This window comes from Tinamus guttatus, unplaced genomic scaffold (assembly GCF_059628265.1).
Source record: "Tinamus guttatus ecotype Peru unplaced genomic scaffold, ASM5962826v1 Tinamus_guttatus_pri_ptg000247l, whole genome shotgun sequence".
Taxonomy (NCBI): Eukaryota; Metazoa; Chordata; class Aves; order Tinamiformes; family Tinamidae; genus Tinamus; species Tinamus guttatus.
In genome coordinates, this window is record NW_028288781.1 from 4,921,575 (window position 1) to 4,947,759 (window position 26,185).

Genomic DNA, 26,185 nt, shown 5'->3' on the forward strand with positions numbered 1-26,185 from the left:
TAAGTGGCAGTTTTGTTCTGAGCTTCGCACACTGGCTGCATGACTGCCATGCTGCCACCACACTCCTACTATCTCTGCTATTCTATTACAGTTGCAGAAGAAAACGTCATAAATTAAGTAGGAAATTAAATACAGCAATTAAAGCACAGGGCTGTCGTCTCTGTTCATAGCTGTGCCGCAGATTTATTTGGGCAAGTCTGAACTTGGGAAAGTCATTTAAACCATTAGTGATTCAGTTTTTCCCATTTGTATATTGGGAACCCGTAGTCATAACAAATAGAAGTATAGAGAAGATTTACAGTAGAGGTGGCCTGTTGTTTCTGACGTGATTTAGAGTGCCGAAGTGAAAGCTCTTCCATCATGCCCAGCAGCGCTCACTGTCCCCCCACACCAGCCTACAAGGCCCTTCAGCAGATCATGAAGCCTCAAAGTCAAGCGTGTGGGTACGCACGGTTGGTCAGACCTTCATCTCCAATACGCCACCATAACACACCGTGAATTCATACCACTGTGCTGTGAGGGACAGCACTCGACATACCAGAGAGGAGCGTCCACATGAGCATTGCATAATGCTGCTGCATGCTGCATGCAGATCCACGCACACTTCTGCAAATCACACACACCCCCTCGGGAGGACAATGGACTGTAAATATTTATACTCTGGCTCCGTTGAGAAGTCCTATCAGTAAATTTTCTCCCACATTCTTTATCTTGTAGTTTTTTACTATAAACCCTGAACTAATAGTCCCATAGGGAAATAAATAATGATTTATTTAAAAGTATCCTTGCAACTCCTTTGTGTGCATCCCTAGAAACCAGAAAGTTATGAATACTCAACTTGCTACTCTTATTCTGGCAACAGTGCAGCACTTTATCCTATTTTGCATAGACAAGTCATGTTAAAAATTTTAGTCTTGGATCAGACTAAGGCTTCAGGAAAATGGAAAACCTTGGCTTGTACACTGGTGGGGGTACCTACTCTCTGCTGCAGCGGGCTGGCTCTGGCACAGAGACACAGTGCTCTGGTGCTCCCATTCCCATCTGAAAATGCCATGAGATACTGCTTAGGATACTAACTCAAAAGCTTAAACGCTTCAACTTGCTTACATTTTTATTTATTTATACTTAACTCAGCTGCAGCCCAGGACTGAAGATGAGTTGCAAGGACTTTATGCAAGAATCAAACATATACTTCTATTACAGTAAATCCTTACATATGACTTTAAGGATCTGCCCTGGTCAAAGATCTGCCCTGAGACTATAAAGTCTTTTTGCTAATCAATCAAATCTGGTCAAGATTTTGATTTAAAATTCATGTCTCTACAGCCTTCTTTTTAAAATCCAAGCAACTGTGAAGACAGAGAAAAACGATGTAAAACCTCACTGTTGTGGTACATCAAAAATACTCTGAAAATCAACTCATTTAGTAGATCTGTTTGTTAATGCAGGGTTGTTGCCTTACTTTCTAGCACAAAGCTGAAATAATAGCTCTGAATTTGCTAAAATATCATTCAGTAGAGTCCTCAAAGGCTCCTTTTTACCGAAAGACTTTTACTGAGTGACACTTTTTTTGCAAGATTGTATTTTATAACAGAACTTCATACACCATCTTTTTTTCCTTTCATATACGAAATCTGCCTCAGACTAAAAGGGCTCTGCAGAATCTCTCCTGTATAAGCGTCAGTTGCCACTGGGAATTTTTGTGTTTGAATTTTGCTGGCCATTTAATGAATGCGAATAAGCTAGATTTCAGAGCAGCACAGTGATTACAAATATGTATATGTTCATATTTGTTGTAAAAAAACTGTACTTTCAAATACCCTTCTTCCTAAATGAGAAACAGGATGTACCTGTTGTATTGATTCTTTTTCTCCTTTTTTTTTTGTTTTTGTTTATTTTTTCTCTGTGCAGGTGAAGAAGTGAGAAATATCACAGTGATACACTGAGAAAACCCTGTTTCATTTAACTTGCTTATTTTGGAGTTCAAGATGGAAGCCTTGTGTTTAAGAGTGTCCTTGCTGCTGCTGGTCCTAAGATTTGCCCTCAGTGACAGCTCTGACAGATACACCACCAATCACAGCAATCCGGGAAATGATCTTCCCACCTTCTCAGGGATAGACTCTGGAGCACTCCTCACCACCAGGCAGCCCCTGGTATCCAACCAAACTGTCAAGTGCTCCCAGCAGACTAGAATTGCTGAAACTTTTAAATACATTAACACAGTGGTGTCTTGTGCTATTTTCATCGTTGGAATGGTTGGGAATGCAACTCTGCTGAGGATCATTTACCAGAACAAGTGTATGAGGAATGGCCCGAATGCACTGATAGCCAGTCTGGCACTAGGAGACCTTATCTATATTGTGATTGATATTCCTATCATTGTGTACAAGGTAGGACACAACCATGAATACCTTTTACTTGCAGTTTCCTTACAGGTTTGCCATTTTTTGCTGTGGTTAATTCTATGTCTAAGTTGTGATTTTTTTATTAACGAATAGTCGACTTGAGGAAAAAATACAGCTTGTCTTGTTCTCCAATGAAAACTTTGCTCTCAGGTCTCATCTCCATAAAAAAAGTGTGCACCTTCTTGGCTAAGGTGATTTAGCACTTCAGCAAAGCTTGGGCTTGGGTATTTCATAGGAACTATTTATTTATTATAGCTACAATAGCTCACAAAAAAAAAAAAAAGGAGTAGACTTCTTTTAAAACTGCTCTTATTAATGCATTGGAGCACTTTCTATTTTTAGACTATCTTATCCTTACTTTATGTTCATACAGAAATTACTCTCTGCGATTTGCAGGCTTCACATTATGAATGTACAGAGAGAGATCATGCTGGCTGAGTATTAAGGTTAGTTTTAGTATTCATTAATAGCAGATTTTCAAAAATCATTCTAAGCTTAGAATGGCCAACTTCATCACAGAACATTTTTGAAATACTAAATTTCATATGGATTTTCCAAAGCATAGAGAAGATTCCCAGAAACTCTTTTAACTGGAATAAAGTTATCTTTCCCACCCCCACCACCCCCTTTTTTTTTTTTGGCATTTTAATTAAACAAAGCCATGAATGGTGCTTTTTCAAATGGAATATATGATTAGAGGTATATATACAGGATGAACTTGTATAATTCCTGGAGAGGCTTGAGTTAATGTAGCTGTTTTTATTAATACGTGTGGCAGATCTTAACTCATTTCAGAACATCTTCAAAGAATTTTGCAAACTTCTACCTATATTCTGAGGATTATAATCAAGCATGTGAGCAAATAGGATATTATGATTTTTCTTCCTTTCCTTTCCTTTCCTTTCCTTTCCTTTCCTTTCCTTTCCTTTCCTTTCCTTTCCTTTCCTTTCCTTTCCTTTCCTTTCCTTTCCTTTCCTTTCCTTTCCTTTCCTTTCCTTTCCTTTCCTTTCCTTTCCTTTCCTTTCCTTTCCTTTCCTTTCCTTCCCTTCCCTTCCCTTCCCTTCCCTTCCCCTTCCCTTCCCCTTCCCTTCCCCTTCCCTTCCCCTTCCCTTTTCTATCTTAGACCATTTAAATTAGTAAATAAAACAAGATATAGTACAATGAAAAAAAATTCAACTCAGTTATGATTTAAAAATATGTATATGTATACACATTATGTATGTATAGAGGCATATAATCTAAGTTATCATGAGGTGCCAAATTTGGTTTAATAGCAATACAAATTACAGATAAATTTCCAACTTTATCTGTTTTTAACATAATGTGAATTTGAACCTAGGAAAAAGTTACATGTGATTTAATAGAGGTTTCAGATGCCATTTTTCAATTTTCCATCCAGGAAATTAAAATTAAACATTCAGTTTGATGTAGACAGAAGTAAATTATGCTGTATGATAATACATAATTTGAGCCTGACTCAAACAATTGCCTGTGCCTGACTTGAGTTCCACCCGTGTCTTCCAAGCCCCTGTGAGATGCCTAATGGAAGACGGGATGTGCTGGACTGCATCTCCCGCGATACATTACGGTCCCCTCTCTGGGTAATTATCTCATGCCTCTATGGATTTTTTCTGAGATAGGGTTTTTATTTCTGGTAGAATTTCTGACAAGAAACAATTTTAACCTAAAGTAATTTTCGAGTAGTTGAACTTTCAAAATGAATTGTTTAAAAAATATATAAACAGCTCATTGTGTAAGATTAGCTGCATATATTCTGATACAGAGAAGCATTTATAGCATTTACAGTGGAGTCCTAGTACTTTTGCTATGAAATTCTGTTATTATTTATAGTACATTTCATATAAACTATTCAAATATATCTCTATTTACACTAAGAGCTGATTTTAAACTTTGTTAAATGGTATTCATGTTTAGACCTCTAAGGATCTTAAAATCTGTGGCAACATCTGTCTATCTCTCCTTGTCAAGTGGCAGCAAAGGGTGGTCACTGAAAATACTAGTAGAATTTGAAAATGGAAGGGAGAGCCTTTTAAGCAACATTTTAAAAATGGCATTAAAGCCTCATTTTTCAAGTTTTTTATACACTCAATTCTGAACTTTATTTTAAACATTTTTTAATTTCAGAGCCAGCCTTATGTTGACCTATGTAAACTTAGCAATATCCTACGTAAATAAATCGTGTGAAACACTCAACACCGTATAGACCTGATCCGCATTTTTTAGAAGGCCAGAATTACTAGGGAAGCAGAGTAATAAGCATTTATCTGCATATTAAAATAAACATAGTACAATGTTACAAGAGACACATCCTATAAGGCACACAGTGTGATAATATTTAATGAAAATGTGATATTGCAACAGCTATAATTACTTTTCTGAAATATAGGGAAGGTTTACCCGTATCAAAAAAAATTACAAAAGGCAGTAGATAATATTACTGATATTCAAATCCATTTTACCTATCTTTATAAAGAAGCAGTTACAAGATTGTATTGACTGAAAACAAAAAGTTCTAGGAGGATTCCAAGTCCATCATTGTGTTATGCATGTGTGCACAGTTAACAGTGATCAGATGCTGCTGGAAAAAAAGTGAACTGATGTATTTTATGTTGGCTAAAGATATAGTCACAGTGTTTGACATTTTAATCATTTTTCACTGTACAATAGATTCAGAATTCTCCCTTACCTTCTCCAATTACTATAAGTATATAGTTGATTCCCCTTAGGAATTTGTAAAATGGATTGAGATCACTAATATTCACTAGCCTCCTTTGAAGATATTCCAAATCTATTAAAGCCTTATTATACTTAATTATCTCTAGTATGTCCGCTTTTAATATTGAATCAATTATAACAAATTGAGTTTTACAGGAAGGGTGCCAATTATCATCCAGCCTTAACGGACTGAAACATCAGTTCTAAGCCAATTACATTTCCAGTCACGTGCTTTTGGCACCTGGCTTCAAATACTTTCCTCTTTCCCCAAAATATACACACCTCAGACATCCACAGCATAAAATCCTGAAGCCTCCAAATCATGAGAATTTCTGCTTTTCATTGAAAAGAAGACTGGGGAATGTAACACTCATGTCTTATGCATGTAGAGATGGGGTTATGCAATGGAAGAGGAGAGAGGTAGCCTGCCTCTTAGCTGAAAGCTGCCTCTCCTGCATTACACACGACTGCCACATGCAGATGCTGCAAATTAAGTTTGGAGCTAAAGCAAGGAAACTTCTCTAGAAAACTGCTTTCCATTAGGAATCTAACCAGTCTTCTAAGGCTTTTGGTAGGCAGGAGCAGCAGAATATCCATAGCGCCACTGTCTCTTCCGCTGTGCCAGAGCTCTGGAAAGCCCTCTTGGCTGCAGCTGCTGTGCCTGGAAATGGTTAGCAGTAGCAGTAGTAGAGCACACAGCTGCTCTCCTTAGGAAAAAACTCTCCGTAGCTCCTTCCTGGTCTCGTGCAGTTAGAAACACTGTAGGCCCAGGGTCTCACCTCTACGTAAGATTATATTGTCTTACATCTTAATATTCTTAGCTCCTTACACCATTAGATTACATAAAAGCTGATCATGCAAAATAGCCACTTCTTAACCTTTTTTTTTTTAAATGCGATTTACAAACCTTTTTTCCTAATCATTTTACTGACACAAAGTCAAAGACATCAACGCAGATAATAAGTGTGTTTGTCCAGTGTTCAAACAGCTTAACCAGATGACGTTTTCCTTTATGGACTATGTTTTTGCTGGTATTCATTCTTACATCAGTTAGGATGCCTAGAACACTGTGAAGAGGCCAACCTAAAACCCTGTGAGGCTACATGTTGCACAAGGTAGCTGGCAGGAAATAAACATCTTCAGGCATTTTCTCTTCAGTACAGGAAGACCTACCTGAGGCATTGCTAGTCACAAACATTTTGAACATCAGAGACAATGTGTAATAGGTGGGGAGTTGGACCAATCTCTTCTCATCTGCTGCACAGATTTTTGATCAAAAGCTGTTTGGCATAGCTAACTGATTGTCTTTACCGAGAAAATTAATATTACGTATAGACAAAGCTGATGATAAAATGCATTGGGACTGACCCTGTAGACTAATCAAGTAAGTGGCATCCATAGTAATTATGGAGTTTTGTGCCAAAGGAAAATAAGGCCAAGCCCACAGAGCACAAAAAACTAAGTCTACTTAGAAAGAAATCCCTTTTTAAAAGTAAAATTTGTCAGAAGTACTGTGTATTCTTTTCAATTAAGCACAAACTTCAGTAGGAAGTTATGTGGCTACCGACTAAACAGCTTTGTTGAATTCCTACCAGTGCTTCCAAGGTAGCCCTGTGTGATGCAGAAAACAAACTCATTCAGAATATGATTTCCTTTTATTTGAGTGTATGTCCCCATGTAGTGATTATGCATAATCTAGAGGTAGCAAGGGAACTGCTGTATCCTAAAGGACCTCATGGCATATATCACTGAAAACGGAACAGGGATGGGACAAGAGAAAATAGACCTGGCATCTGCTCTCCCCATTTGTAGACTACAGCTCCCAAGTGGAAAGCACGTAACACATACTCCAAGGTAGGAACTGAGGAAGAGTCAGTCCTCAGGTAGCCTGGCTCTTAGCTGAGAGCTGCCTCACCTGCATTACACACGACTGCCACATGCAGTCAGTCCTAGGAGTCAGTCCATGATCCAGCCTACCTTTAACTAATGGCTGTCCTGCATATAAATGGGCAATCTTGGGATTTTATGGGGAACAATGTCTTCCCTTCAGTGGACAGGGAGCACCTCCTTCTGCTTCAGTTTTGCTGCCCTGTACATACATAAAAATGCAGAGTATCTCTGGACTCCAGGTGTAACAGAATGTCAGTGTGTTCGCTGTGTTTTTTTCAATCAGCTCAACCCTACAGATAACAAGAAGTTGTTTTGACTGTGCATATCCAGAGTTTAACAGTTCCGTAGTAATTTCTGAGCAATAATGCCACTCTCTTTTAGCAACACAGAAAAGACAGAACAGCCAGAGGAATAATGAAAGTTGTGTTTTGCCTAAGGATTGAAAAATTCCTGTTCAACAAATCACCTTGCACATAAGCACACCTTGCAGCTCATTTCCCTGAAGAAGAGCAGCACAGCTTGAGAAACAGCCTACCTAAAAGGATGGGATGTTAGCCAATGTAACAGAATAGCAACAAAAAAGAAACTACTCCTACTGTGTAAACAATGAAAATACCACAAGGGAGATGTCTAGAATTGTCAGGAATGTTTTACCACTAAGTAGATTTTTGTAATAAACATAAAAAAAGAAAAAAGAAAAAAAAACACATAAAACTTAGAATTTTCTTTTAGCTGTTAATCAAGAAAGAATGTTCTCCTTAAAAACACAGTTGTTTTTCTGACCTTTCAGGATCTGTTGAAGCGTAATCCGCTTTCTCCTGCATATAAACTATACATGCCCTTTCGTTCCCTTCTGTAGCTGGCTATGTGGGGGACAAATAAAAAAGCCTGAAATGGCATAGGACCCTCTGCTACCTCCTGCCTTGGCTCAGATGGGCAAAGGGAAGCAAAATTGCAGATAAAGCTGTGGTGGGGCAATTCAGATGGAAAAAATGTCTTTGATGGTACTCCTGCATCCCCACATAACCTTTCTTCCCTTTAGAAAAAAACATGGGTGGTCTATTCTCCACCAAGAAAGTGGAAAGAAAACTTCTGCTGGCTGTAGCTAAAGGAGGAATGTATTTCCTGCAAAGAACAGCTGAAGAGATGCAGGTTGGTGTGCCCTTGGTACCATGGCACTATCATGTTTTCAAGGATAAGCAAAATATCAAGAGAAACTAAAGTTAGCAAAAGCCCAAACTACCATACTACCATGATATACTCAGTACCAGCCTCATGCCATGCATTGCAAAAGTTGGTCACATTCAGTGTCTTCCTCTTCCCACTCAATGCCATCCCCAGAGCTGAGGCATTGCACTACAGCAGGGGAGAGTAGGGAGCGCAGAAGAGAAGGAACAGAAGGGAAGGCAAGGGCAAAGAAAGCTAGAGATAGAGTCTTCTCTCTCCTCCACCCTTACAGCTCTTGCCAGCAAAATACTGCAGCACAAGTGAATCATGTATTGAGAAGATCAACGATCTGTGGGTCTCAAGACAGAAATGGATGAGGAAGGGGACTGTTCTGCAATGTAATCTTATATCGGGTTTAGGGGTTATAGGAAGAAAAGGAAGGCTTGAGAGCATGCAGTGATTTCCTGTGCTGTGAAGTTTCCTGGAAGCAGAAGGGTGGGTTGAGTCATGGAATCAAAATACCACAAGCAGGAGACTCGACCTACTCTTCTTGTTAACCATCCAGTCTCACAGATCAGAGTCAGACGGAAAGCATTAGTCAGAATCATCATCTTTCGTCATGTAATGCAGTCAGCGCAGGGGTAAAGGCCTTGGTCACCACTATATTCAATCAAATTTCATCTGAATTCCAACTAAACATCAGGTATCACATGTGGCTTGTGCTTTGAAACTTTACAGACATGCTTTACAAGAGCATACATTATTGCAGACCACAATTTAAGACAGAGCTGCAACAAGACAGGTCAAGGTGTCCTAGATTAATTTCGCATTAAAAAAAAGAGAAATTTGTCCAGACTTTCAGTCTGTACTATATTACATGGAAAGGAAAATGCATTGATACTGTAACAGCTATTGCACAGTTGGAAGACGCTATTTATTTATACAATCAGCAGTTGTCTCTACAACTAGAATTCTACTGCCTTGATCCCTGTCCTGCTAACTAACTGCCCAAGCCAAGCTGAACAGCAGTCAGGGAATAAGGAGGGTGTTTCTAGTGCCTTGCTGTAGATGGAGCATAGACCTTGGCTGCAGACATGAGTTGTGCCGTCAGGATCTTTACTGGTGATGGGAACATGAAACTCAGGATATCTCCTGCATGAGGGCTGCTACCACGAGGGGCAAGCACTGTCTATACGAAAAGCAGTTCAGCTTCTGTGAAAGATATTTTGTGTGACAGCACATTGAAAAATGGTCCCAAGAGGAAACAGAGAGAAAAGCTCCAGAGCACTATGATAAGAATGGAGTAGGAAAGAGTAGTTACAAATCTTTGAAAACTGCTTTCATCCTCAGCAACCATGAGGCAGAGAAAGACCTCCTAACATGTAGCTGTTGAATCAAAGCAGTTTTCATAGAGCAGCCGTAAGCCATTTCATATCCAGCACTCAACCCAGCCCATCTATTTTGGGCTGAGCTCCAGGGTCATCATCTGCCTGTAAACACACAGTATCAGCCTAGAATTAGATAAATACTGTGGATGTATATGAGCATGCACTGGTGAATGCCCATGTCCCTGGATTATAACATTCTCTCTTTACACTATAAATTGCTTGGGATGCAGAGTGCGACTTTATCTGTGTTTTGTACATCAGCTAGCACACTAACGGGAGTTAGAAAATAGCAACAGCAGCAGAATAAAACCAACTGAGTGACATTTAAAAATCACTGCAAAGGAATGTTCTCAGCACTGCTGTCTTGTTTGCTTCAAGTTGCAGCGTCAGGGCAGAAAGGCCAAGAAAAGGAACAGAGGGGGGGATGCTCCAGGAAGCTGTAGCTGTTTCTTAAGGCTGACAGCAGAACCTTGAAAACTCTGCTTGTGATTTCTGTGTAAAAATACGCTTTTGACTATGTGCACTCTCTTGGGAATTGCACCACATTCAAAACCCCTCCAGGGTTGCAAAATACACATGGGGAAAAGTGTATTTCATTTGCCTCATGTCTTATTTTGAAACCTCTGAGATTTTGAGTGAGATTGCAGGAGTAGAATCCATTTGTTCAAGTCAAGGAGAACTGGAATACAAGTTGGAATAACTGGCCTGCTTCTTCTTTCCTAGTGTCTTGACTGAAAATCTGCTAAAATTTTGTAAATGTGTGAAAATACTCATTTTGTTCTGATATTAAAACATGCAAAAGCACTGAAAGAGCAGAGCCAGTCGTCCCAGTCCTTATCTTCTGCCTATGTAAGTGAGGACGAATGGGCCCAATTCTTCTTAGAAAATAAATGTGTCATTCCCTCTGCTATCTCCGTATCCTGCTAGGGTAGAAAGGAGGCAGTGGACTTGTTTTGGTGTAAAATTAGCATAACCACAGACAGGATCAGATTTGCTGACTAAAAATGTCTGCATAGGGAAAAAATGGTCCTTGACGCAGACAGAAGTAATGAACGCCCAGCTGATGTGGAATCATAATGCGGTATACTCACAGAAGTGATAGCAAAGTTAATCTTAAAAAAATCAAGTCACTTATCCCTGATACCAGTCTTTTTGATTAAAATCAACTTGAAAAGGACGTCTAATCATTTGATACTGATGTTACTTCAATTAGTGGAAAAATGTAAGAAACAAAAGGAATAAAATACTTTTCATCTTAAAAAAGGAGAGCTTCCTGGGGCGTGGAGAAGATGTGTACATGCTGGAACCATGAGAAAGCTTCCCTGTGAAGAGTAATGACTAAGTGAACCTTTTTAAGTACAGCACTTTTCTTTTTGAAGCTAATATTTGCTTTGTAGTACCAGAGTTTCACAGTCACTACAAAGTGCTTGTTCATTTCCATTGCTGAATATACACTAGAGCCATTTTCAGTGCACCTAAATGAAGAGTTGGCTGCCTTTCTCTTGCCTACTGAAGAGGGACCTCTAATGAGAAGCAAGCTTGGGAGCTCTGGTTGGCACAGGGGATTGATAAAAATCTACTAGGAACTCTTTCCCTTGGCAGTGCCCCTCTAATTTAACCTTCTCCAGGGGTACCCGAACACTATTCTGGTACGGCCCAAATGCAGACACCACACGATTACAGACTATCCAGGGTCTGGACTAAAACCTTCACCTGAATTTCAGAGCTGAAATTCCATGTGACTACGATTGATTACAGAATTACCTTCCAAATCAGCCCTTCTCTTTCCAACAGCTGTGCAGCAGCCCCTGACATAAACTAAAGCCTCATGTACAAATTAATGGCAAAAAGCAAAATTACGCCCTGCAAATATTTACTGTAATGTCTAGCTATAAACCATCTGAAGTTTTCCTCTATTTTTATATCAAATAGAGAAAAAAAAAACAGGAAATATTTGAGAATTTGCAGGTATAATCTCTTTACATTCATTATTATTTACAATATTTGAATCACCGATACTAGTGATCCGACTATTCTGCTACAAAAGTTTCTAGTGTAGTAATTTATATTTCAGTTATGTTTCAGAGGTTCTGTTTTTTATTACTGTAAGAACATAACTCCTTTTTGTATGTAAAATTGTACTAAATTTTGTATGCAGAAAGAAATGCCCTTCTGTACATTTGTGCAAGTGAGAAGGTGGATCTTTCTCTTTTCCAATTTGTGCTCTTGTCCATGAACAACCAGAATGTGCACATAGTACATCATACATACTCTACTTACTGGAAATGCTAGCTGTGCCACACCAGTTTATCTCCATCTCATGTGACATTGGCAAATAAACTGTTGTGAAGTTTAAATCTCTTTTAGTTACATAAAACTGAGACTCTGGTCTAGAACAAAATTTCAGCAGAACTAGATTTCGGAAGTTTTCACAAGCTTGGGTTTGGCTTGTAATTGTTACTCTAAAACATATGACTTGCTAAACTTCTCTGAAGAAAATAAAAAGATCTAGAATCATATCTTAAAGGTACTATCAAAGTATTTTGTGCTCCAGCCTGTTTTTCAGTATGGCTTAATAGAAATCAGAAGATGAATACATATGTAGTAATGAGATGATGATTACTACTAAGCGCTGCATTGAAAAACATGTTCCCTGTTTGTACAGGGGGTGGAGCATTCTCCAGGATGGTTCCAAAATTGTATGCCTGGCTCTTTAAGTCTAATGTCTTGTATTATGAAACCACTTGAACTGAAGTTGAAAAAAGCCTAAGAGCAGCTGTCCCATGGCAGACAAAGAACTTAATATTATACCTCTGACAAAGGCTCAGTAGCAAAGGCTTGGGGAGGAGGATTAGAAAACTGTAGAGCAAGAGCCATCCGTCCTTTTCTGGTGAGAAGGTTTATCAACTTCATTTTTCAGAAGAACTGGTCACGGTAACTCCACAATCCATTTCCTGAGTGCTATTTGCTAAGTTAGAGCTCAATTTTCCGTATGGACTTATTTTTTTTTCACTTACTACATTTATTGACATTGAATGTCATCTGCCAGTTTATTGCCCAGACACTTAGTATGAGATTATCTGTAACTCTCTGCAGTCAGTTGTAGATTTAATTATCCTGAATAATTTTGTATCATATATTTTGAATATTTACTTGTTTGCAGCATTAACAGTTACAGACAGAAAGATTAGTGTTTACTTACTAATTTTTCACAAGAGTGAATGTACTCATACTGGTTACGTTAACGCCTCCTAGGAAATACCAATTTAAACACCAATCACTCAGTTGCATATTTCTAAATGGGTGCCTTTCCATTGCCTTGGAGAAAGCTCACATGTATGATGTTAGCCCTTAAAGCATAAGATGGAACAAATTATGTACTCATAGTGTTTTCTCCACATGCTTAAGAATCTGGCAGTGAACACTGCCATGAGTTACACAGTGGTACATTTACAATGACAAGAATCTACTTGCGTGCAACATGGGAATTTGACTATGAACTTCAAGTTATGCTTTAAATGGTTGGTTTTGGGAGGAGACATGGTAATTGCAACCAGCTATAACAGGGCCAAAGTAGATTTTCAATACCACTGTCTGAAGCATCCTAAAAAAAAGATCTTTTAACAATGCTAGTTTCTATTACAAGAACAGAAGATAAAAAATCACATTTTTACCTTTCATGCTTCTATAGCAAGAGTTATTATCCAGGGTCAGTCACTTGAGTTACAGAGAACTCGAGGTTAAAATGGTTGTGTCTAAAGACAGGAAATAATTATAGCCAATATATATTTGCTAAGTTATTATTTAAATATTCTGATTATTTTGTATCTTTTCTTTAGCTCCTTGCTCAGAAGTGGCCTTTTGGGGATTCTGAATTTGGACAGTTCCTATGCAAATTCCTTCCCTTTATACAGAAGGCATCAGTGGGAATCACAGTCCTTAATCTCTGTGCCCTTAGTGTGGACAGGTACAGTATATTCTGCTCTTTTGCTAGACACTGTTCTCTCCTTTGCCATTTTTTTCTAAATCTGGGAGCACTCAGGATGGTCTCCTCAGCAGTTACAGGCATGTACATTTAGCACAATTTCTTCATGCTCTCAAAAGTATATAGGATTCAGTGTAACTATTGGGATTTATTTCATGACAATATTTGAAACTCTGCCTATTAAAGACCCTTTTTTCATATACCAGAAGGCAAGCAAAAGCTTTAAACACATGCCTGAATATGAAGAATTTTTGTATTCTAATCCCAGATTACTGTTCAAGTCTGTTTTAACAGTAATTGCGACTGTTACCAACTCATTGCCCATGGAATATAATTGCAATGTTTATTATGATAACAAGCATCACTAACTGAATCTTACCGAAAACCATGCAGGAAACTTGCTTTGATTGTTCAAAAATTAATGCCTCTGCTAAAAGTGCTGAGGAAGATATATGAACAGAATGATATGACAACAGCTAAGAAGGTTTTAAATACTATTCCTTTATGCCTTTTTATCATATATACTTGGCAATAGCAGATGAAGTCTTCATTTCTACAAAAACTTTCTTGGTTCTTGGTCTTGAGTTTGCTAGATCATGTTTTACTATAAAATATGTAAAGAATTTTGATACACAAATTGTCGATAAATAAACTTCATTGCATGTGTTAATATTAAGTGATGCAAACTTTAAGGATAAGATTTGCTTGGTTTTACACAAAGAATTGATATACAAAGTTTACAAGAGATGGGTGACTTTGTAGTATCCATACCCAAAATATCATTCTTACTACTTTAGTAATTCCTGTGTTAAAACATAAGCTGAATCCAGAAACAAAAAACTATACTACTACAGCTAGTGCTCTATTTCCTTTATGAGCCTGGGCACTATAAAATTGATTCTATTTCCCAAATGGTAAAATGCAGTCCTGAGGATTACGCTAAGGAGTAACTCCTAGATGAAGCACACATGAAGTTCATAATTTTTTAGCCAAGTTCTGACCAAACACAATTCTATTAGGCTTACTCTTACTTAATTCTTAATTAATTCTACTAGGCTGTTTTTATAAGTTACAAGTAACTCACTGAAGCCTTCTTTTTAGATATACATTTTTTACAAGCACTAACTAATCCCCACAACAATCACATGGCATTTGAGTATAAAATCTTGTATGGGATCAGACTGAGCCTATTTAACTTCCTCTCACCATTTACGTGTTTTGCCAAGGACATATTCTTTATCAGCTGATGCTACTCTAATGGTTTAAGATGTGTTTTAGAAAACAGATATACATGGCCAGATTCTGACAATAACTAAGATGAGGTGTATCCAGGTTAAATGACAGTGAAATGAGGATCTGACAGCATCTTCCACCAGTTAGGGATTGGCATTGTAAGTAGCATAGTCACATGGTACAAAACTCCGCATCAGCTATTGCAGTCTTTTTAATAAGAAAAATCAGCCAGCACGCAGCTCTGTGCTGTCATATCTAGACTGTTTCTAGTCTTCAACTTTGGTCATTTTTTATTTTCAAAAAGCTTCCGAAAGTAGATTATTTATAGTTAGTTGACTATATGGGTGTATATATGAGGTTGCACTTAGCGTTAGATGGAGTCAATTGTTATAAGCAATTCAGAGCTCTGCAGCCTTAGTAAGTGACTCATCCCCTTTTGAAGACTGTGACCCTGCTTTAGAGCAAAGAGCTTGCTCTCTTCTATGAGGATTAGTGTCTGTGTTGCCTGTAACCTCCTTCTACTGAGAATCTCCGCTCCTGACTGGTGCTGCTTCCACAGACAGCGCGTGAACTTTTAACTGTGCGCAGCCAAGAGGAAAAGTGCTCACCCACACTTGGAGAGTTTTTCAGAGGCTGACATGTTAACACCCAATGAACCGCTCACCCTGCACAGGAAGCTCACATTTGTTACAGATGCCTCTCAGGCCTGTTTAAACTCCGGGTCATAATGCTGACTACAGTCTGGCTCTTTCTGAACAGAGCCTGCATGTAGCTAGGAGGAAGGGTATTTTCCCTTCTGAGCTTTCGCTATTGCTTATGACTCAGGCAATGAGAGGATTTTAAGATGAAGAGTGAAGGTACCTTCATGTGACAGACCAAATTCCAGTAAATGTATTAGATAATTAAGATTCTACAATTAAAAAAGCAAAAGAGCATTATTAGGTTAAGAGCTTTCAGTCAACACACTATCTTTAAAATGCAGAACTGCTGTGATCTCTCATGATGAGCAGGAACAGCTCAATATTAGCAACAGCATGGAACTCGCAGTTTGATATTTGGCAAAAACAATATGAAAGGATCTCAAACATGATTCAAAATTAAATTCTAATATGAATTAATATATTTATGTTTAAATGGTATACTAAGAACCTATGCCTAGTATGCCTGTGACTATGCTGTGTATAGTATTCAGAGCATAAGATTCCAGTCTGATAATGCTTTCTGTAGTTTTCCTGATGGGCTGGGGGCTTGATCTTGCATTCATGCACCTTCCTCCCTCTGTTTTACTCAAAGAAGTTGTTAAGGGGAGGATGCCTTGTAATAACTCCAACATTTACTCATCTCTGGGGTCCTGCTTCTCTTAATTCTTGTTCTCATCAGAAGCTGTTCATGCCTTCCATCTCAGAAATCCAGACTCCATCCCTTCCCAGCACACTCAAAGCCTCCCAGCCCAAGGCTCTCATCTGCTCTTTTCCTTAAACGCCTGTCAGGCAGGAGCTCTCAGGCCCCAGTTCTTTCCTAAAATCACCACCTGGCTCCTGCCTTGACGAAGTTTCAAAAACAGAGGCGGCAGTGACATACATCCAGGCACCTGCCAGGACTCAGAGGGCATGTCTGAGGAAGAAAAGAATACTTGCCAAAACCAGGGCAATAAAATGACACTGCTCCTTATAAATCCTTAATCTGCTTAATCTGACCTCTTGTCCTGACATTTTAAAAATAGGCGAACATTTTTTCTTGATTTTTTCCCCTCTCAGCTAAAGAAGAACGTTTCATAAGTGAATGCTGTAATAAAGCCATGTAGCGCTATAATTCCAGATGGGAAGCTGTAATTATTTTGGGGAAGTAAAATAAGCAGTTTAGGAAATGTTATGTCACAGATAAAAGAAAGCTGCCCTACATGTACTTCAGATTATTGCAAGAACAAAAACAGTGCTTGTGCTTGCTCTAATTTTGAGGCAGTGAGGTTGAGGTCTCAAGTACCAAAAGCCCCTACAAACTCCTTGAAAGCTGTCAGACAAGTAGAGGAGAAAGGCATGCAGAAGGGTTGTAGCTTGATAACGAAAATCCCCCACCATGAAAGGGATGGAGCGAGAAAGAGGAAAATAGAGAAATGCTATAAATGCATGACTATGTGTAAAGCTTCTTTAAGAATTCTCACCTTTTACCAGAGATTCCAGCTATGAGATACATATATAGAGGAAAGCAGGTTTCAATACTTTCCCTTTTCACAGAGAAACTTGCTATCTAAGGCATGGGAAGCCAAGGGGAAAAATGCACTGTTTCTGGCACGTACGGTCTTTCTTTAGCTGGGCTCTTCAGGTTCTTACTGGAAAGGTGCAGTGTCTAAGACTTGAATTGGCAGCCAGACAGTCATAACACTTAGCTGTAGTCTAAGTTTAATATAAAAATGTCTCATAAATCCAATATTTTTTAACATTTAAACATAAACCAGTGCGTTTTCAGGTTATGAAGAGTGCTTTCATAGTATTTCATTGTATGCAAGCAGATGACTTCACTTTGGATAGCACTGCAGTTATTACTGATGTGGCTGAAGAAGATGAGCTGTTTCAGATCTGTAGAATGGCTTTTGGGCCTGAAAACTTTTTTTTTTTTTTTTCTTCTAATACATAAGTTGATCTACTGAAAGATACTGCCTGACCTCACAAACCTTGCCTACTTTAACTGGAAATTGTTAGTGTATACAAAAACAAGCTATACAAGATTTTTTTTAAAAAAACAGCTGGGATGGCAGCTTTCGGATTTTATTTAATATTTAAAAGTAGAGCAAGAGCTCTGGGTTTAAGGAAGATCCTGGAGATTGTAATCTAATGTCTGTCTCTTGCAGGTACAGAGCAGTTGCCTCCTGGAGCCGTGTTCAAGGAATCGGCATCCCTATGATCACTGCTATTGAAATTTTCTCCATTTGGCTTCTGTCCTTTATACTGGCTATTCCGGAAGCAATTGGCTTTGCTGTGGTACCTTTCAAATACAAGGATGAAAATTATGTTACCTGCATGCTCAATCCTACAAATAATTTTATGCTGGTAAGTAGCATCGTTTTTTCTCTTTTTGGGATCGGCAGTATAATAAATATGCTTTATTCATCCATTAAAGTGTAAAATGTGTTCCAACGTATATTGGTGCAAGGAGGATCTTTCATTCACAGTGGTTAGTCTCTGCTTTCCTTCAGAGATAGCAAATGTGACTTTACAACAATTTCATTCCTTCAATAGCGAGAATTCTTAATCCAGACCTGATTAAAGTACAGTGAAGAATAGCACCAGTGTAGGCAGAGCTTTCGGAGGAATTGTGCTTCCAGGTATAACACCTTGGAGCTTGTAACTGCTGGGAAATGTGTTTTACTGCGATGAGTCATCGCACTGTGTGCAGCAGCCAGTGCTTCTGGCAGAGAAAGAAAAGGGAGGGACCGCGCTCTAACAGAACTCTTCCGAAAGCCATTTACCAAGTGAAGCACAATAATCCCTTCATTTATAAGATTCATGTCTCCCAGTTTGACAGGTTCCCATCTTTAACCTAGGAAAGTTGGTCACTGATAGCTGTCACCTAGACATAGCAACACAAATTGCAGAGCAAGAGAAGTACCTGAGCAGGTATCGGGCTTCTTTGGCAAGTTCCATAGTCCCTGTCCACAATGCTACTGTGGTATAACAGGTGTCAAGGCTCACATTAGCTTGTTCAAGGCAAGTCAGGCAAAAGCCACTCCAGAGTTAACATATCTTTACTACACAGAGGGATAGCCTGACCCTCCACCGATAAAATGGAAAAATTTTACATTTTCCTTTGTGGACACAAAGAAGGGTCAGCTACAGCTCATCCGGCAATAAAAAATGATTATTGTTCTGCTCTGTCTGAGAGAAGGCAGATAATGCAAGGTTAATTCCACATTTTTTCTGGAGCTATAATTTTTTACGATAAAGTACAAGTTTTTGTTTGTTTTCAAATGTCTGACACTTCTCCTTTTATGGGATGAGAACATGGTGTGGGCTAGAACTGGGGAGGAGAAGGCACAAAACAGCCAGAAAATTTAGAAAATAAAGGGGGTGTATGATTTATGGCTTTCAGTGGAAGATCCCCAATGGCAATATGGTTATGTAGACTGCAGAGAAGGCAGAAACAGCAAGACATAAACAAGAGAAAACGAAAGCCATTCTCTCATGGAAATAAATCATGTAGGTGAAGAGGGAGTAGAGTTGCCCAGGACTTAAAATACCTAAAGTTTATAGGTTCGATGGCTGTGGATATTTTAAGAACAGGAATGCATTTTATGAAGTGTATACTGCAACAAACCTAGGCTTTTTGCTTTTATAAGGGCTGCTTTTTTCCCACAATCATGTCTGGACAATCTTCAGTTCTTCTCTCCCTAAGAATGGTTTTCTCCTCACTATTCACAAAAACATCAAAGTTCAAGTCTTTTGTGGTCATGTTAATATTAATTATTATAGTTCTGTTCTTCACTCAGTAAGCAGAAGAAATTCTTCTTTTTTTCTTTTGCTCTTAGTGTAATTAGTATCCTTTACATGCTTGGCACAATTCAAAAGCTCCAAGTCCCCCAACCCCAAGTTGATTCTCCAGGAAATAAATCAGCATTTACTTTCAAGCTGAGAATTAAGTGTTGGAAGCATCTGTCAAAATGATAGTGTTTCAAGAGTCGCAAGCAAGTAAAAACATGATACTAAAATGGAAATACCATTTTAACTTAACTATCATATTTACTACCACAAACACCACAATAAACAATCATTAAACTTTGGGAAGGAATTAAGATTAACTTTTGTTTTTAAGAGGAGCTTTATTCATGTTTAAAGCAATCCTTGAAAGACTTGAAAGATTCATGCTTGACCATGATTCCCAAGAGGCTGAGTGCACTAGGAAACTTGTTTAAAATGCACATTTCCTGTAGAAAACCAGTTCCATGTGGACTTTCAAGACAAACAAAAGAACGTCTATTCCTCTTAAATCAACCCCATTTTGTGCTTTGATGTAAGTTTTGTGAAGCTCAGCTTCCATAATTAATCATTTGCAGGCATTTTCACACTGGTTCTGTATCTGCACAAAGCCAGGTCTTTGTACAGCATAAATGCACAGGTCAGAGCTGATGCACAGACCTGGCTGTGCGTGCTCTGTGACTGGCAGGCCATGCTCACGAAGGCTGTTAGGCGAGCAGAACAAACAGTTTGCCTCACAAATACAGCATGGATTCACCCAGCACACATTTTGCTATGCTGCCCAGCCAATGTGCTTCTGGTCTGACCTGAAGGAATTTCCACAGAAAGAAAATAATTGTCTCCATGTATTTGCAGTCCTTGTCGCTGCAGAAAGAGTGCTAATTAGATATCTCCTCAGTACAGACTCTTAAAATATGGAACATACTGGTTTCTGGTTTTCTCCTGGCAGAAGCTGCTTTCCCAGGGGGGAAATCCAGCCCCCAAGGAGAGTGCAGCTATGCAGTGGATTGCAGCCCCTCCTTTCCCGGGGATGAGACTAATGATGGGAAGAAAACAAGTTAATCATCGCAGTGCAAAATGTCCTTTGTGGTGGGGTTGTGGCCTAGATACCAGCAGGGCATGTAGGGCATGCTAAATTAGCAAACTCAGTAGCAACTTACTCTCCCTTCTGGGGTGGGAGGGGATAGAAACCAAAAATATTTCCCTTTTCTCAGTAACTCAACTTTTGAACATAACTAAAGCAAATTTTAAAAAATCATTGTTAGATACTAGTCCATTAAATTAGGTTCATTTTCACTTTCCAAAGTTTAGCACTATGCAGTTTTAAATGTAAACAAGATGTCAGATATCCAATATTTTCAAAAGGGATGCACATAATCCTCAGTTATTAGCATTTTGACATTTGGTGTGGGAACTGTGATGTTACAGTAGCACATCCGCCAGGGATAAACAAACTGAAGGAAAGATTATGAGAAAGAAGTTTCCCTTTTGCATGTATCCATCTCAGTGACTAATAACATAGAGACAGGAAGCATTTAAAATGTCATACTTAAATGCACAGTTTTGGCTGAGCATAAAAGTTAAATACTAAAATACAGTATTTTGTCAAGTCTTTAAATAAAATTACCCACAGAAAAGTACAATTTTTAATATTTTATCAAATATATTATAGTATATAGTATATGTATATTATATACATAAAGCCTTAAACCACAATTAAGAGTTAAAATTACACAGCAGAGTAATGCTACTACAGAGAAATGTGCCCAGTCACAAAAGTCATATGGTATAAATAGCAGGCAAAGTGTTAAAAGTAACTATAACATTGGATGCCACTGATCCTCAGTTTTGCATGTAACGGACAAATACTTATGAAGTGGCCTCTATCTGCCTACAACATAAGAAAACCAACTAGCAATCTTTTCACTGATAACACAAGGTGATTAAGCTTGCAAGACATTTTGAACCTTCCTTTTTTGGAATCAGGACAGGACCCATAGAGGTAAATGGCATTTCCCGAGGCTTTTAGTGAGATTTGTTATCGCAAACTGACACTGCCTACATTTGGGCATGTAATTTTTGTGAAAACTGAGCTCCAGTTTTCATAAATCGGAATACAAGTCCAGAAACCACAGTCACAAGTAATTAATTCCAACTCAAAACAGACTGTAACAAAGGTACAGGCTGGCTACTGGTAAGGTAAACTCAGCGCTTACACTGCCACAGTTCCCCCTTTGATGATGGTCTGAAATAGATCAGAACGATAAGAAAGTTGACATAGTTCAGTACTGTTTACCAATAGAGAACCATACCAATTGCTACACTTTCTGTTACATTTCTGTGTTACTTTCTTTGAATTTTAAGAAAATATTTTCTCTTTTCTTTCCCTTATCTGCAGTTTTACAAAGATGCAAAGGATTGGTGGCTATTTGGTTTCTATTTCTGCATGCCACTGGCATGTACTGCTATCTTTTACACATTAATGACTTGTGAAATGTTAAACAGAAGGAACAGTAATTTGAGAATTGCTCTCAGTGAACATCTTAAGCAGGTAAATATTAAGAACACTATTTTTCTCTATTTGGGTTAGCTTGGAAATGTTTAAAAATGTATCTGAATACAATAACTTGTAAAAATAGAGGGTGAGGTTATAGGTTATGTATGACCCTAAGATATTCAGTCAAGCCCAGAACATACGAGATCTTATTATAAGAATATATTGAAGACAATAAGGATATATTGAAGACAATACGCTCTGGAAAATCATCAGAGTTTATCTCTTTCTTAAGTGTGACAGTTCTGCTCTTTAACCTTAAATCATTGCTGGCTATATATCTTGGAATTTAGTGACAAAGAATTGCCAAAAACAAAAAAAAACACCCTTGACTTTTTATTCATAAAGATACAGCTTCATGGGGTCTCCCTATTTTTGGCATATTTTGATGCATGACTTTTGTTTCCTGAAAGAAAAAAAAAACAAGTAAACAAACAAAGAAAAACCCCACAATTGTAGAGTAACCCAGTTTTAGAATAAGTTGGATTTTTTAAGCTTGTTTCATTGTTGCAGTACACCTATAATAACTGTACTGTCTATAGGAAAGAACATTTGGAGGCTTGGACAAAAAAGTAACCATAGAGCAAAATCACTCACAAAATTGCCAAATCTTCACTTTGGTGTTCTTGCACTTTTTGTGTTCTTGCACTTTCTGACACTTCATTCCTAACTGAAATTTTAAAAGTAATTTGTACCTTTTTTTCTTTTTTTTTCCTGCAGTTAGCCAGACAATAGGATACAATGTTAACTTCAGCCCATCAAATCCCACCCCCTTTGATTTAGAACCGTGGATCCCTAAAGCAGTGCCCTCTCTCAAGGGTCCTGCCTCTGCAGGCCCACTGCAGTCTGCGCAGACCAGAGACACTCCTGTCATGCAGACCCTCCATTCCCTTCCCTCAGCAGCTTCTCCCAGCACTCCACATAATCTGCTCCCCCTGGTAGCACTAGGATGGTGGGGGGAGGCACAACATAAAGCACCCAGAGCGTTACTTGGACTGGTTATGGGAGGATGCATTTATGCCACAACTTAACAAATTGCCAGGGTTTGCCAGAAAAGCTTGAGCTGCAGAGTAACAGGGATGACTGGGAATGGAGTCAGGCTCAGGAAAATGTAGCAATGGATTCTTCCTTAGGTGACAGCTCAGTGACGGCCATCACCCATGTGCTCTAGGTGCTCTAGTCTAAGTGATCAGTAGGCTCTGTTAAGGATGGCTACATTTCAAGAACCAGCTCAATAAAAGAGGTTTCACAGAGAGCAGGTAGCCTAGCAGTTGTGCTCTGGGAATCCTTGCCAGCCTGTCTAGTTTGCTTACTTTGCTGCCAACATCACTGCACCGTAGGCACCTATCAATATGAACTAGGCCATCAGTAATCGTTATCTTTGCTTCTTTTTCTAGCGTCGAGAAGTTGCAAAGACAGTTTTCTGCCTGGTAGTGATTTTTGCTCTTTGCTGGTTCCCTCTCCATTTGAGCCGAATTTTGAAAAAAACGGTATACAACGAAAGAGACCCTGGCAGGTGTGAACTACTCAGGTACCCTATTTTCTTATATTAATCAAGTATAATATAAATATAATGCAGCACATTGGAGATTACATAAGAAATGTCATTATGCATGTAGCACATGTCAGAAGAACTGATTCTTATTTTCTGATTTTTTTTTCACATCCTTCTGTTTTCAGGGATTTCTGCTGTAATGGGTTACAAAAAGTACAATAAATGTTGTCTAGTGCTATTGCAGGCACTTTCCTCTTGCTTTTGTGAATTTCTGTGAGACAGGTTATTCCAGATATGGCATGGTAAAAGATGAAATTGAAGGAGCTAGTAGTTGATAGGGAATCATTTCTGTGACAGAACCTAGGACAGAGACTGCAAACAAAAATAGCACAGACGCTGTGACAGTATATAAAGAGTTTAAATGTTTTTCCTTTTGTTGCCTAGTTTCTTGCTGCCACTGGACTATATCAGCATCAACCTGGCAACCATGAACTCTTGTATAAACCCAATAGCTCTCTATTTTGTGAGCAAGAAGTTTAAAAACTGCTTTCAGGTAAGATACTATTGAGGAGATTTTATATCTAATTGATGAAGTGCATTAAGCCATTTATTTACTATCTATTTTCATCAGCTGTGAGGTGAGACATGTAAAGGAATGAAGGGTTACAAAATATCGAGTTCACCAGCTGGCGGGTCACATAGCACACATACCAAACCGGGAGCTGAAATCATCCTCATTATCTGAAATGCCAGTAACCAGTAAATAAGTTTGACATAGTCCTCATCTGTAAACAAGCACTGAGATAGTCATGCTCTTGTTAAGTACTGTTTATCTGCACATGGCATGTACATGAAGCAGAATTTTTTGATAACGTATTTCCCACTCTGAGTGAGGACAAAAAACATGCACAGAACATACCAAATCTGCCTGCAGTTAAACGATCACATCCTGACTAAAATTTTCAAGCCTGAATACCAAAGTTAGGCACCTCAGTTGACTTTGGCAATTAAATAAGCACTATGTCTTTTACTCGCATTTTTCTAGTTCCTATCCAGGAAAACATATTTCAAGGCTAAATTTCCTTATCATAATGTCTAGGCAAGCCACCGTTCACCAACAGACAACACAGGAAGAAAGAAAATAAGTGGAAAATAAGAGCAAATAGTGGAGAAGACAGTGGTGAAATGGAAGACTGAAATAGTTTTATCTGCAAAGAAAAGAAAAAAAAATTAGCAAAAGACTTTCAGGCTATGAATAGGTGACATGAGTTTTTGAAAAATATAATAATTGATTAAAGTAGAGAATGCTTGTTTTTCTGTAGCCCACTCAGACTTATAAACTATTTTTAAGAGGCTATTTCCACAAGAGAATAAGAAGTCTGTTTTGTCGTCCTCAGAGATGGATATTGACAGTCCCACACTTCAGTGGGAAACTGTGGACAAAATACTATGCCTGGATTTGTCCTCAAGGGAGAAGCAATGGTACTACCAGATGCTCCTCATATCATTAACTCTTTATATTTGCCCTTCCAAATAAAATTGCCATCCAACAACTCTAATTAAATAAATTCTAGTTACTATTTAATTTCCAGTTTTCACTATAACTTTTTTCCCTTCTCAGTGTGATTATTTCAGCCCATCTTTCCATTTTATGATTGAATTTCCCACCCTACCTCTGTACTAACCTAGTAGTTTTACATTTCCACCACAGATATGCAGCACATATTTTAAGTCTGGCCTTACCTCTCTGCAACACTCCCTTCTCACTGAGTTCAAGGGAGTCATTGATCAGCTGCTGTTACTGCCAGTGCTCCTCTGAGAGCAGCACTCTCTTTGCTCTAAATAAGGTGGAGAGATCCTGCTTGGAGCTCAGCATTGCTCTCTGTAAAGGTAGGGAGGATGGCCAAAGAATTATTTCTGGAAAGAGGAGTCAGATGAACATCCCTACCTGCAAAGGACCTAGGAGTATGATCCTGACCTATTCTGTTCTTAGCTATGAAAAAATGATGCGCCTCAATATACTTACCATCTCTTCTCTAAACAATTTTGTCTTCTTTCAAGATGTTGGAAGGGTCCTAAATTATTTGCTGAGGAATTTTCATTGTTCCCATACTTGCTAAGCAGCTGCTACTGATCTCTAGGTGCTCTAGGTGCAGTGAGAGGATCCTTCTTCAGCTCTTAGAAAACCTGTGGAGTTCTGTTAGTTACTGCTTACCTTAGACAAACAGTTTTCCCTTTTAATGCTGCAAAAGTTCTTAAACTAAACAGACCTAATTTGCTATCTTTTGATAGTTCGTCAGAAGAATTGTTTACATTTTATGACAAAAATTTTCTTGGAGTGTGGCACTTTCCCTTCACCTAAAATAATCTGTTCGCAAAGGATATGGTTGGCAAACTGCATAGAGCCAGCAGATTCATGCTAATCAATTTTGTCTTTTATTAATTTCCAGTCATGTCTTTGCTGTTGCTGCTCCCAGTCTAAAAGTCTAGTGACTTCACTGCCCATGAATGGAACAAGCATCCAGTGGAAAAATCAAGAACTAAATCACAATACAGACCGCAGCAGCCATAAAGACAGCATAAACTGAAAATTAAGGACTCTGGCACTACTTCAGAATGAAAGAGGAAAAAGAAGTCACAAGAAAGCTATTTCAGCAGGCAGCCCTTTGCGTGTTTCTTACACCACCACCAATTCAGAAGTGTGCACCTTGTATATAATTCAGAGGTGCGGTAGGTTGTCTATAAATGTGATGTTCTGTGAACTGAGATCCTCTGGATGGTAATTCTGTCTCTGAAAATTGTATCAGTATGTTTATAAAACCAAAAAAAAACTGACTTGAACCACACATGTGGTTTGCTCTTC

At 38.5% G+C, this 26,185-nt stretch overlaps 1 protein-coding gene across 1 annotated transcript; it reads left to right on the forward strand.

Moving 5' to 3' along the window:
* The first annotated feature begins 1,873 nt into the window (after window positions 1–1,873).
* On the forward strand, window positions 1,874–26,185 carry EDNRA (endothelin receptor type A). The gene is made up of 7 exons (XM_088526580.1): window positions 1,874–2,390; window positions 13,426–13,553; window positions 17,653–17,851; window positions 21,672–21,824; window positions 23,225–23,358; window positions 23,767–23,875; window positions 25,773–26,185. Exons 1-7 carry the CDS (start codon window positions 1,989–1,991, stop codon window positions 25,908–25,910), a joined length of 1,263 nt encoding a protein of 420 aa, XP_088382706.1. The 5' UTR covers window positions 1,874–1,988; the 3' UTR covers window positions 25,911–26,185.

Coding starts and splice junctions, on each gene's coding strand:
- EDNRA (XM_088526580.1), top strand. CDS start 1,989: ATGGAAGCCTTGTGTTTAAGAGTGTCCTTGCTGCTGCTGGTCCTAAGA. Junction 2,391..13,425: donor TTCCTATCATTGTGTACAAG/GTAGGACACAAC, acceptor TCTTTTCTTTAG/CTCCTTGCTCAGAAGTGGCC. Junction 17,852..21,671: donor CTACAAATAATTTTATGCTG/GTAAGTAGCATC, acceptor CCTTATCTGCAG/TTTTACAAAGATGCAAAGGA.